This window comes from Varanus komodoensis, unplaced genomic scaffold, assembly GCF_004798865.1.
Source record: "Varanus komodoensis strain SLA01 unplaced genomic scaffold, ASM479886v1 scaffold8, whole genome shotgun sequence".
Classification (NCBI taxonomy): Eukaryota; Metazoa; Chordata; class Lepidosauria; order Squamata; family Varanidae; genus Varanus; species Varanus komodoensis.
In genome coordinates this window covers 23421115-23434743 of record NW_025336481.1, presented here as the reverse complement: position 1 = coordinate 23434743, position 13629 = coordinate 23421115, and the positions used below count along the sequence as shown (strand labels likewise).

The 13629-nt window shown below is 39.6% G+C and overlaps 1 protein-coding gene and 2 long non-coding RNA genes across 6 annotated transcripts in view; 2 read left to right on the top strand and 1 right to left on the bottom strand.

The window, feature by feature from the left end:
- LOC123036360 overlaps window positions 1–2559 on the top strand; it is a 39637-nt gene extending 37078 nt beyond the window's left edge. The window contains exons 2-3 of the long non-coding RNA XR_006417122.1: window positions 145–209; window positions 1679–2559. This is a non-coding gene — a long non-coding RNA (uncharacterized LOC123036360). The remainder of the gene's footprint in view (window positions 1–144; window positions 210–1678) is intronic.
- The window catches only part of NTN4 (netrin 4), a 76528-nt gene that overhangs the window by 9051 nt on the left and 53848 nt on the right, over window positions 1–13629 (bottom strand). For 3 of the 4 annotated variants that reach the window (XM_044455546.1, XM_044455547.1, XM_044455544.1), the window contains exons 4-7: window positions 8947–9073; window positions 8032–8220; window positions 3288–3501; window positions 622–737 (exon numbers count right to left, since the gene is read on the bottom strand). In XM_044455546.1, the coding sequence (XP_044311481.1) occupies window positions 622–737; window positions 3288–3501; window positions 8032–8220; window positions 8947–9073 (646 nt within the window). The remainder of the gene's footprint in view (window positions 1–621; window positions 738–3287; window positions 3502–8031; window positions 8221–8946; window positions 9074–13629) is intronic. The other variant, XM_044455545.1, reaches the window with a different exon arrangement.
- LOC123036361 lies at window positions 3409–11051 on the top strand. The gene is made up of 2 exons (XR_006417123.1): window positions 3409–5435; window positions 8040–11051. It is a non-coding gene; the product is annotated as an uncharacterized LOC123036361 (long non-coding RNA).

Here is a 13629-nt window from a genome sequence, read left to right as displayed (position 1 = left end):
CTAGTGCTTGCTCATTAAGGTCTTAACTTTATTTCTCTCTGAAAGAAATGGTAGATACATGTATAACGAATGCTGCAATTTTTCATGCTTCATGGAAAGTCTCAATTGCTCCGTGTAATTGGATTCTCTGTGTCTTTTTGACAGCTTAAAGACTGATATGACAACACTGAAAGGATAGACTGAGGACGTTGCTTTCAATATTTGAATGGGTATGGTATGGACTTCCCCCCTTCAGAAAGAGCCCTATTAAGATATTTAGTTTACTTTTGCTGAGCCCTATGTACGTAGAATTGCTGGAAAGTTTTGAGCTTCTCATACAAATCCATGTAGATATATTAAAACATGGGTTTTTTTCCTAATTTAAAAGGTTAGATGCCTGTGGGCACGACATAAGTGAACCTTTCACAGGGCACTCACTATAGGATGTGTTCATGGGTGCACCTGTGGGTGCAACAGTTGGAGTCCCTGGTCTATTAACTTAGATTTGTACATTGATCTTGGAATCTTTTACTTACTTCCCTTTTTGTATTTCAAAGCCAGAGTAACTTTTTATTGTCTAGCCATTGATTTACATAAAAATGTTAATAGGGATAGCAAATGGTCCAGAGACCATATTCTTACCTGAATGACGAAGGGCAGAGTATCCTTGTTCATCTTCCCAGCCCCATGCTGGCTCACTCTTGTTATATGCAGAGTATAACCCAGCGATTCCATAGTACCAGTCTACGTCTGCACTGCTGAAATTACCGGAACAATGTGAAATGTTTCTTATGAAATCAGGTCAGCGCGAGTCTATTCATTGCAAAAGAACTGTCTTTATAAAGCTTAGGAAATCAGAAGCATCATTGAAAAATCAATATTGTGTTAATGCAAGCATATTTCAAACATTTCTGAGAGTTGTCAGAAAACAGTTTATATGTAATTCTTTGATGGCTCTCCCACAACAATTAGCAAGAATTTTCTAGCATCCCCAGGCAGAGTATCAAGGATCAACATATACCCAGAATTAATTGCTTGAAACAGGAAGTGGCTGTGCATGGAGATGCACACACATCCAATCTTGGTTCTGGGTTTTTTTTTTTTTACTCTGAAAGAATACTTTATTGGTAAAATAAGCATCCAGAAATTTAAAGTTCAAAGAAGTGTGGCTTTATGTGTATGTACATACAGTTCTTGAAGAACCACACTTCAGCCTTCCTCAACCTGGCACCCTCCAAATGTTTTGGACTCCTGTCCAACTTGCATCATCCACAGCTAGCATGGCCAATTGTTACAAATACTGGGAGTGGTTGTCCAAAACATCTGGAAGATACTATGTTGGAGAAGGCTGAAGTACGTAATTCTAGATTTATGTGGACTAGACTAAATGAAGAATGTTTACTTCCTGTGGATTATTTTATCAAGAAATACATTACAAATTAATACTTCTACAGAATCTGTAATTTGGTATATAAATGTATTTTATAGGTAGCTATATAACATATATTGTGGAAACATTGTCTGAGAGAGATAGTGTTTAAATTTTCTTTGTCTGGATTTCCAAGTTCTGTGAAATGATTCTGTATAGCTGTTGTATATAGTTATACACTATATTTAGCACAGTGTTCTAGAATTTCATTTTGACCTGAAGTCCAAGTGCATCAGACCCCTTAGATTTTCTTTGACATTCTCTTTGCAGTCAGATCAGAACTATATTGGATCACCTAACATTTCAGCCTGAAAATGCCAGACTACATAGACTACTAGACCAAAACTCCAGTGCCTACAGCAGTAAGTGTTTCAAAAGAGGGAAGGGTTAAAATCTGCCCTTTCTAGAGCAGCTGGAGACCTTGATAAAGTGTCAAAAGGTAAGAACTCTCAGTTTAATACATGAAATCCTGAAGTTTACATTGCTAAACTGAAGAACTTTTCACCACTATTCTGGTGCACTAACTTCCACTAGTGATTTCCAATACTCAGTTTGGCAATTGTGTGCACATTCTTGCCTTGCCAGTTTTAATCTGTGTTACCAATTACACTTCAATCCCTTAGAAAGCTGAAATTGACAGAGACTTTGTGCAGGCGAGACTACAACTGACAGCCAGAAGTGCCCAGTAGGGCACCTCCAAGAGAACATTTGGACACATTTCTGGGGCTGCTTTTTAAAAAGGTGGATTGAGTAAACCATAGAACAGGTCATAACAAATGGTTTATTGCCTCCAAAGAAGCCATTTTGCAAGTAGTGATCTAGGTTTGGACAATGTGGTAGCCCACTGTGGCTAGTTACACATAACAGGCTGCTGTGTTGTGTAAATCCAGTCCATCATAGGATATTATGAAGTGTGTAAGTCACTTGCTCATCTAATTTCCAGTGAATCCAGGTAAAGTCTGTGAAAATGCACCATGAAGACTTCAAGGTGAGTGGTAAGATAGAAACCTGATCATTCCCAATTTGTGTGCATATTTTCCTCAGTCAAGTAAGTTCATCCCAAATTTCTTTTACATTCACTGTGGAAATAATGTGACTTCCATAAATTAATCTATGTTTCATTTCTATTCTACCCATAGCCAAGGTTTTCTGTGTGGTTTACAACAAAGTATAAAAAATACAAAAAATAAAAACATTAAGAATTAAAAATTAATTTGAAATAACATAAAAGAACCATTAAAAAACAATAAAAAGAATTTCAAAAGACCTGGCCAAGAGTAAAAGAAAGGTACCGGGCTCAGGGGCCTGAATGACCAAGGGAGGTTTTGGTCTTATGTTGGGGGGTGCCACACAGAGGTGGGTCGAGACCTGTTTTCCCCTGCAGAGGAGGGCAGGGTGCGTTCCAATGGACCAAGATTCAAGGTGGATGCCAGGAAGTACTGCATCCCAGTTAGGACCCCTATCGGTGAAGCCGTATCGGTGAGAGTGTTCAAGGATAGGCTGTACATGCACATGGTGGGCATGTCATGAGTGGAACCAGCTGAAGCTAGGGGTCAAGACTAGATGGTCCAAGACACCCCTTCTGACTCGCTCTGTTTTAAAGGACTCACTCCTTTAAAGGTCTGCACAGAGGACCATCATAACCTGGTGCAGAAAAGATGGCAAATTTGGAGCCAGCAGGCTGCAGCAGGAAGGTTGTTCCAAAAATGGAGGGCCACCACCAAGAAGGCCTTTCATTTAGTTGCTACCCTCCAGACCTCTCAAGGGGTTGGCACCTGGTGAAAGGCCCCATAAAACTACAGAGTGGCCAAAAATGCATTTGTACAATATTAAGAAAATAATAGTGTCTGGCCATCTATAGCAATGTTTATCCACTTGCCTGTTGATGCAGTCACCACTTGATGAGTCACAGCTTCCAGCACAATCGCATGGTCGGCAGCCATAACTTCCAAAGCCCCAGTATCCTATCATGCACCTATCACACTGAGGACCAGCCACTCCAGGTTTGCAGGGACAATCACCATTGCTGGGATCACAGAAGATGCCTTTGTTAAGGGGATGTGCAGTTGATCCAACTGGGTGACAGGCGCATACTGCAATATTAAGGAATATGTATGAGACAGCCTCGAATATAAAAGCCTCTGGGAATAAAATCTGGAAACTAAATACTGATGGTAGATACATAGATTTGCTATCACTCTTTAGGAGTCCATCTTTCATATCCTTGTTGTTTTGTATTTATAAATTCAAGGGTTCATGTAGTATGGGGTGCATATCCCTGCACAGTCATATATTTTTTCCTTCAAGTTCATGCCTTCTCAGTTTAATCATGCAAAAACAGAGACACAGAAGACTTTTCCGGTGAACATATGCAAGTAGTGAAAGAGAGGGAAGGAGAGGCAGGAAGAATGATTTTTGTGGGGTTGGCAAAAATTGTTTATTGTGTGTGTGAGGGAAGGCACTTTGTGCTTCTTGCATGGTATAGCAGTATTGTATTTCCTCTTTTTCCTTCCTTAACAAAAAGCTCTCTTAACCAAATAATCAAGTCATTTCCATTTGTGCTATTCTGTGAGGAAATGTGAATATTCTTGGATTGCTGATTGCAGATCTACCAGGAAAGCTTTTTGTTAAGGAAAGGAGAAGGCTGGGGTGAGAGGTGGGTGAAGAGGCTTTGTCAATGGGCTCCCACTTGGGTTTGGGCCCAGCAACAAATGCCCAGTCATACCTACCCTAGCCCTCTGGCTTGTTTTCCATACTAATTAACCTGTTTTCTTGCCTAAGAGTCACTATGGCACTCCTTGGAAGTAGAAAAGGTCACCTTTTAGCTACCTTGATTGTGTGAACAAAATATGTTAATATTTTGTTAAGTTCTGTTAAGTAAGTGTGCCTCTTTAGATTTTAAGGTATTAAATATGTATGAAAAGTTTTCTTGAATTCTCTTTGGTCTTTTGCCACACCAGCTGCTGTAGTTTGAAGGTCGCGCACGCGCGCGCGTGTGTGTGTGTGTGTGAGAGAGAGAGAGAGAGAGAGAGAGAAATTGAGAAATATAACACACAAGTAACAAATGAATCAAAATAGCTATTTAGTTATTTAGAAAATCAACAAAACTGCTCAGAGTCAATGTAACTTGAAATCTCAGAGTATGATAAACAGTTCTGAATGTTCAGCAGATTTTACTGTTTCTGTCTCCAAATGTAATATGCACAGAATGAATAAAATAAAGTCATTTCATTGTGATTACTTTCTAGTTCAGCTTTGGATACCAAGCCAAAATTCTACAATCTTGCAACATGTGTTTTAATCATAAAACTATTATCATAAACTATTATGGACCTGTTATGGATCTTTCTATCATTCCCAGTTACACTATAGCAAAGCCTTAAAAACTCATGAACATTGTTAAAAACAGGAAAGGGAGAAGAATCCAAACTTAAAGCAGATTGCCACAGTTTACCATGTTAAATAAGATACTGCCGTGTTTTTATTTAGTATATACAGGCTCCTGAGCAAATATTACACATTGTTTCTTAAAGAGTATGTTTAGGTAGCCTAAGAATTGTGGTTTAACAGCTCTTTCATTTGTTTTGACCTTGGAGCTTTTTCATTTTCATGATTTTCCAGAAGTTGAGCAACAGTGTTGGTGATAATTATACTGTGCCACAGACTATTTGAACCCTTTATGAATAAGAGGTTATCAAAAATGCCATTATCAGCAAAAACTAAGCATGACGTAAGGGCACAGTTTGTTTTCTGTTGAGACTGAAATCTCTGCTTGATTTCCTGAAAGCACAAACTTTCTCTGTGTTGGAGCTCTCCAAAAGGCCGTGACTGAGCAGTTTCATGCACGAAATGTCTGTCTCCTCTATTGGCTCTATCCTATGTCCCTCTGACTCCATTGTTGTGGACTTCGTACAGATGATAGCAGCTGAAGATGAAACTGGGATGGTTGCCCAGGAATGAAGCTCATTGTGGCTTGAAGGCAACAGCTGAGAAGAATTTCCTTTGTATCAATAAACAGTTCAGAAATGTAAGTTGTTCAGGAGGAGAAAGTCTGAAAAGACAACTTTCAAGAAGGATCTCTTTCATGGCAAATGGAATGCTTTTATAAAGCATATAGTTTTTTCCTAGAGAAACACATATGTATTCCTGCCATTCCTTGCAAAATGTATTTTGGGACCTTGTCAGTCACAGATCCGTCTAAGCACAGCAACAGTTTTCATGATTACATTCACAGCAATAATTTTACCAGCTGTTATAATCAAGGGAACTGCTGCTATCTAGTATTCTCACATATGCTTACAAAGAATCCCTAACTGGACACACTAGGGAAGATGTATGTTTCTTGGGTGTAGTGGCCCTGAGGCAGAGTCAAATTAGAGGGCCATTGAGAGAGCCCATAGCTTGTCTGGGACTTGAAGCTTACTGTCATCAGTCCAATTATGATCACCTCCTGTGGGCAGTGTTGCTTCTCAGTTGGTAGAAAGAGGCTGGGGTGATGAACTGGATGGAAATCCAGTCCTTCATTCACCCATAGCACTCATTTTTCTATATTTTAAATTTGAGTGAAACAACAACTCTGACCATGCTATTCCTCCTTGCTCTGTAGCTGTTTTATTTTTATTTTTTTTACAAGAAGTCTTAGAACACTATCCTTGAAACAGAATGCTATCAAGATGGATTGGAGGGACAGGGTGGAGACAAGTGTTGATTTAATTGATATAGTAACAACTTGAAGAACACAGGCTACTCTGATGCCCAATATTTTTTAACTGTAGCATAGAGGTGAACTAAGAAATGGGCACTTGTTGGTTGCATACGTACTCACCCTACTAAGTCATTTTTGGTAGCTTGACTTGGTAGTAAATACAGCTGAGAATCTTCTTGGATAAATCTCTATCAGCTTTGCACATTTCAGTCATGAAATGTTTGCCCGCTATTTCCTGGCAAAACTACTCTGGATCTGTTAGACTGGAGAAAGACCATTGGTACGTAAATAGCAACTTTCAAGTCTCATCACAAATTCTCTGTTGGATTGAAGCCTTGGCTTTGACTAGGCCATTCTAAGTCATTTGGGTTTTTGTTTTGAAACCACTCCGGTGTTACTTTCGCTCTATGTTTAAGGTCATTGTCCTGCTGAAAGGTGAAAGTTTGCCTGAGACCCAGGTCCCTTGCAGACTGAAAGAAATTTTCCTCTAGAATGCCCCTATATTTGGCTCCATCCATCTTGCCCTCAATCCTGAGCAGTTCATCAGTCCCTGCCGAAGAAAAACTTGGCAACAACACGATCCTAACACCACCGTGCTTCACTGTGGGGATGGTGTGCTCAGGACAATGAGCACTTTTGGCTTTTGCACCTCAGATTGTGCTTTGTAGCACTTTCCCCACATGTTTACTATGTCTCTCATATACCTTTTCCAAATTCCAAATGGACTTTGATATGGATTGTTTCAGCAATGGCTTTCTTGTCACTCTTTTCCATAAAACCCAGCTTTTAGAGGATTCGGGTGATAGTTGTTCCATGAATGATTCTCCCATCTCAGCTGCTGATCTCTCCATTTCCTTCAGAACTACCATTGGTCTCTCAGTAGCTTCTTTGACTAATGCCTCCTTATTTAGTCATTGAGTTTTGGTGGATACTGTTTATGCAGAGTGGTGGTTTAGCCATATTCTTTCCACTTTGGAATAATGTGTTTAATGGTGCTTTTAATCCAGAAGATTTCCCAGTTTGGGATTTAGTTATTTTATAATCCAACCTTATCCTTTATCCTTGAACTTCATAATGCCATTTGTTAGGTATCCACTCCACCAAACTCTGAGGTCTCCCACGAATGGCTTATTGAATCTGAGATCATGTGACTTTGGAACTTGGGTGGACACTAGTTAATTATAACGTGACTTCTGGGACAGTGGGTTGCACAGAGTGCATTTAACCATGTTATAGCATAGAGAGGGAAAATCAACCAACAAGTGCCAATTTGCTTTTTGTTTCTTTAATTTTTATGCCACTGTTAAAAAATGCATCTTGAGTATGTTGTATGTTGTGTTGAGTATGTTGACATAACAATGCCAGTTAAATACATTTCAATTCCAGATTGTAACACAACAATATGTGGAGAGTGAAAGGGGATAAATATGTTTGCAAAGCCCTGCAGTTATCTTTTAATATCATAGCAACCTAAAAACCCTTTGAAATAAATTGGGCTGAGAGAGAATTAATGGCCCAGTAAGCTTTATGATTGAACAGGAGGGTGGCTAAGTGGGGACTAGAAGCCAAATCTCCTCATTCCTGGTCTGAAAGTCATACAGTAAACAGTTATTTTAATCTGTTCCCTTTTTAGTATCTTCTAACTGCAAGCTACTTGCATTTAACAGATTGGTAGGGGAAACAAATGGAAGCAAAGTGTAATGAAAAGTCCTGTAGGCAGTCAAACAAAGAACTGTTTTATCAATGGCTTAACAAACCCACATCCAAGTGTTGGAAACCTCTGTGAATCCACCTCTTGCAGGCAGTTTCAGCTGCATAATTTGTATCGTGAAATAAATGTAACAAATGTTTAAGGAAAATGAATGACAAAACGACATTGCCTTTAAGTATTTAACTTCACAAATTGATATTGGCTTACGTTTACAGGCATCTGGGGCAGAAAAGGGCTTCCTGAGGTCTCGGTAGTAGCCTGGTTTGCACCGCTGGCAGTGTCGTCCTTCAGTATTATGTTGACAATTATCGCAGATGCCACCACTTCGGTTCCCTGATGCCAGCCATGTTTCCATGTCAAAGTGACAAGTATCAGAATGCCCATTGCACTTACAGGCTGAAACACAGTCAAGAAGAAAAGACAAATTAAAGATGTTGTTGCTGTTTTTAAAAGAATGTAGAGGGGCATGAAAATAATGAAACCAAAACATATGCTGGCGGGCAGATGTTTCTAGATTATGCAGGTTGTTATTCTGTATTTAGTTCCTCTGATGCAACTGACTTAAAGAGTGAAACAGCTACCAGCTACCACAAGCCTTCAGAAGTGCAGTATGTGTTACTTTTGTTAGAATACAGAAACGTCCAACCAAGTATTTTGGAAGCCAGATAAAATTTTCGAAGACAGTAACCCAATTGCATTCAAAGATGTTGAATCTCATCAAAATTCAGGGGAACCTGCTTTTATGTCATATATTTAGACTCACTAATTATTGCTGATTCTGTGTTTTGTTTAAATGAAAAATGCAGAATATTGGGTGTTTTAGTGTCTGGTACAATTTATTTAGGTATTCTGTGAAATTTTACTTCTTAATGGCTGATCTTGGACTCCACAAGGAAGCAAGCAAATAGTTACCTTCTTGGTAAAATGTATGTATCTTTGTAAACTGAACTGTCACCAGTGTTTAAACATGATGTGGATGGTGGCATTAGTTTTGTCTTGCTAATTTATTTCACACAGGGTCATTAGCATTTTGGAATATAAGAAGAGAATGTGCATAGAAAGGAATTCCATTTATCCACAATTGCCTAGAAGCACTTCCATGAATTTGAATTTGATACTTACATCTGCATTCATTTGGGGCTCCGGTTTTGCCATTTGCAGGTTTCCAGGGCTGGTCATTGTAGAGGGGAGCACAATGTTGACAATGAGTTCCTGCAGTATGGTGTTTGCACATGCATCTTCCGTGAACCTAACATTGGGAAGCAGATTATGACCATTACAGCTGCAGTGCCATGTCCAGATAGTTCATTGTGCAAATCTGTCTATTACCATGTATTATTTTCAGATGCTGTGTGCTAATTAGGTAAGCTAGAGCCCACTGAACCTGAAACCATACTGTTAGAGAGTAGATGCCCAAGGGATTCTCCATATAGTAATAAAGGCATTCCCCCAGTTCTGTTCTACAAAGTTCTCGATGGAGTAATATCTAGCTTTAAGCAACAGAATAGCAGATGCTGTTTACTGTCCTTTTAAACAACCTAAAGGGCTCTGTGCTCACAAAAGAAAGGGAATTCACAGCTCCTGTGGGAAACTGGGGGAGGGGGAGCCTGCTGCACTCACAGACAGTGGATAAGTGCTCTTTCTTGAATAATAAAGCAGAGGACTATGGCAGGGCAGAATAGCGGGAGGAAAATAGTTGATGTGGACTACTGTACAGCCGAACACGAAATGCCTCAGGTGGCAGTTGCAATAATGAGGTTATTTCTGGTTGAAAGAAATGCATATTTACAGAAATGGCATATTACTGTTTGAGCATGAAAAACACGTCCCAAAGAAACAATAGTCTACTTCTCCCATAGCAAACATGTAGCAGGGCTGCATTTATTTCTACAAATAAACAATCATGGCTTAGACCTCCACTTTTTAAACAGTGTGTTCCATATATGCAGCACTTTTTCTTGCTTCCAGTATTAATATTCTCAGGATATACCTTGTAGCTTCAATGATTTATTTTGGTTCAAAAGTAAAAGTGGTAAGCAAGAATGACCTTCTCCTTCACAAATGCAATCCTTGGAATCGTACATGCTACAGAGTCAGACTAGATGGTAAAGATACCATCAGTGGAACAGGAAGCCAATACTGGAACAGACTATGCAATAGCTGGTTCCAAACATGTGCTTTACAATTATTCTGATGAATGTCTCTACTTCCTATCTTTACCCCTTCAATATCTTTAGGAAGTAATTGTGGATGGTAAGATAAAGACCATGCTAATGTTCTTTATGAATGCATCTATGAAGGCAATCCAAGTGTGTGCATTTTTGAACTGGTTTTTATTGAACAATTGTGCAATATTATTCTAATTGGCTTGAGTACTACAGTTTGCTTGACTGCTACAGTTTACATGGCAGACAGATAGCTTTATACCCCTGTGATGTCACTTGATTTGGAGACACTCCCACAGGCTCTGTACAGTACAGGAGACTCAGATAGGATATTGCTCCAGTTAGATGACTTGATAGCTTCCTTACATGGTGTGATTCCAGCATTGCTGTAATTACAGGGCATACATACAGGGCCAGGAGCCCTGTTCAGATGGTTAGAAACAGAATATGCTGAATAGATGGAGACTGATCAAGGCAAAAGACCCCATCTCCAAGCTCCCATAGAGCGTCCTTGTTCAGACCCCCTAAGGTTCCTAGTTCTCATGTTTGTGACAAATAGGCTTAGGCAATAACCCAGTGCTGGGATTCATTTGCACAAATGATACTCATAAAGAACTGTAGCTACTGCTTGGGAAATAAAAATATATTCTCCCTTCGGGGAGAAACATGTACAACAATTCTTGGGAAGAGAATCTTAAACTGGAAACTCAATGGGGCACAGAATGTATCTGGTACGTATTTGCATAACACCCTGCTGAATAGAATGTTATGGGCACATCTGCTTAATAAAAGAAACAGCTGGTTAAAGAGGAAAGATGTTCTGCAGAGAGTTGCTATGGGATGATAGACTATGAACTGTCAAGTTGGGAAGTCTGCAATTAAGCTACAAACTCACTTTTTCTCAGCCTTAACTCCCCATCTGCAATATAGGGATACTAGCATTGGTTTGCCTTCCAGGGCTTTTGTAAGTTTTACAGAGATGATACATATGAAGTACCTAAACACCTTTAATAGTTTAATGTTTAATGAAGTACCTTTTATAGTTTGCAAAAATGCTAAATACTGAATCGCAATGTGGTATTTTTTTCTAGTTAAGGCACCATCAATACTTACATTTTTATAAATTATTGTATTTTACAGAATTGGAATGCTTGCTGTTTTATGCTATTAGGTAGTAACAAGTGCAACAAACTGTTGCAACATGAGTACCACCTTCTATTCTCCTTTCTGCCCAGTTACCAATCATACTCCCAATAGTGAGTCAGTATTCTATGTCCGCCGGCCTCCTTAGTCCTCAATGAGCTGCCGTGGGATTGTACTTCCACCTTTAGGGTCACCCCCCACCCCCCACAAATTCTCTGGTACTTTTTCCAAGAAGGTGAATGAACAAGGTGCTGTTTTAGTTATATAAGAAGTAATCCCAGTTGATGAGTGCCAGCTATATAATGAAGCTATTACATAGATTTTGAATTGCCTATTCATCCATCCAAATGGGGCAAATGGTTTAGCACATGGGTCCTCAAACTACAGCCCATGGGACGGATCCAGCCCGCCATGGCCATCCGTCCGCCCCACGCCGCTGTTCGCCGCGCTTGCTGTGCGGGTGGGGAGGTGGTGGCTTGCTTGCTTGCTCGGAGATGGTCTCCAAGCAAGCGCGCTGCCACCGCCTGCCTCCTGTACACAAGCGCTCACCACTGCCTTGGAAGAGCGGGTGGAGAGGTGGTGGCTCACTCACTCGGAGATGGTCTCCAAGTGAGCAAGCCACCGCCGCACGCTCATGGGTGGGGAGGTGGTGACTTGCTCGGAGATGGTTTTGGACTCGCTGGGAGATCTCCGGCACCTCACTGGCCCGTGCCTCCAGGCACCCCTACCTCACCGGTCCACAACGGTCACCGCAGCCTTTCAACTGGCCCCCTATTCAAAAAGTTTGAGGATCCCTGGGTTTGGCAGTTGGATTCATATCGAAGAATTTCTTCCTCACCTCTTCTAAACTGCATGTCCAACTGATTAGTTCAGTTTGGCAGAATAATACATTATGTTTTCCTGACAGAATACAAGGCAGCGAGGAAGAGTAAACAGTGCAGGTGAGATAGCTTATCATTTGTTCATCATTATGTCATACATGAAAAAATATAAACAATTGCACTAAATTTTTCAATCTGTACTTGAATTCCAGAGAATACTTTTCTTGTCAAGAAAGTGTGGCTAGCCATAAATCCAACATAGATCACAGCAGGGAGAGAAGCACAGCTCAAGAGATTCTTGTTAAGGTTATAAACAGCTACTTTCTGAGTGATTTTGTTGGATGTGTTCTTTGTTCTCTAAATTCTAACTGATGAAACTTTTATTGTTCTGGCTTGAATTTTGGTAAGGTTTTTTAAAAGTCACATGGAAAAAGTTAACATTTTGATTACGAATATAGTTCTATTCAATTGATGTCAATAGAAAAAGTCTTGTTTATTTTATTAGCTCTTAGTTCCATTACAAAGAACCTGACAGCTACTCAGAAGACCATCTACTGCATCTATTTGCACAGAGCCTATAAATGGCTGTCCGGGACAATCAGTCTGGTGGAATGTCAGGGTGCACAATTTATGTCACTCAGCTACAAACAATGATCCAGTAGAATTTGGAAACATTTTGAAATAATAAGGTGTAGCTAATGCTGCACTGGGACATATTTCTGCACTTCGATACTCATGTGCCTGGCTCTGGTTTGATATGCAGCCGAGGTACATTTCTGAAGACTGAACTAGAATGAAAACATTTCCAGCAATTTCCCTTTAACCTGAAGTTACATACACGTTGCCAAATGGACATGGATGCATTACTAAATGCTCACAATTCCCAGGATGTTCGACTGTATTGTGAATTGATGCAAGTAAGTTAATTTAACTAGAATTCTTTTTTCACACTATTTTTCATCCTGTCATTAGGCCATCCCATTTTACTTTACTTCCAGACTGCTTTCCTTCTTAACTTGACAGGTCTCTGGTAATGTCACTCATTATGCTATACAAGGCAAACAGTGTTACAAAGTTGACTTGTGTAAGATAAATGAGTGACTGATTTTCACACATGAAAACAGTTGCTAGGGCATGTTTGCCTCTGTTGTCTTTTTGTTCCTGAATTAATATATTCAATTACTTCTTTTCAAATTGTCTGTTTTTGTACAAAATACTTCATGACTTCTGTCCCTGCATCCACCATTATGAGAAAGAACTAACTAACTTACAGGCTGTTGCCTGTCACCGCCTATTTCTTATGATCACTGCTATGCTTTTGAGTTTTGCACAATAACTGCAGCTTTATTGTAATATAGAAGCATATGCTGAGAAAGCATAAATCTTCACAGTCTAAATAAGGGAAGTCAACAAAAGGGCAGGAGGAGAATCAGTCTTTAGGTAATGCTTTTTAAATTATAACGTTTATATGTGGCTCTTTTCAATAGCAAAACTGGCAAAAAATACAGCAGTAAAACATTTAACAAGGAGACAAAGCTAAAGAAAGAGTTATAAGTTTTTTTGGGGGGGGGGATGTTTTAGCAAGAAAAGTATGAACTGAAACATATGAAAGCTTGCAAGGTTTTAATGTATAAATTCTAAACCTGTAACTTTCACTAGATGTTTCCTTGTTGGAA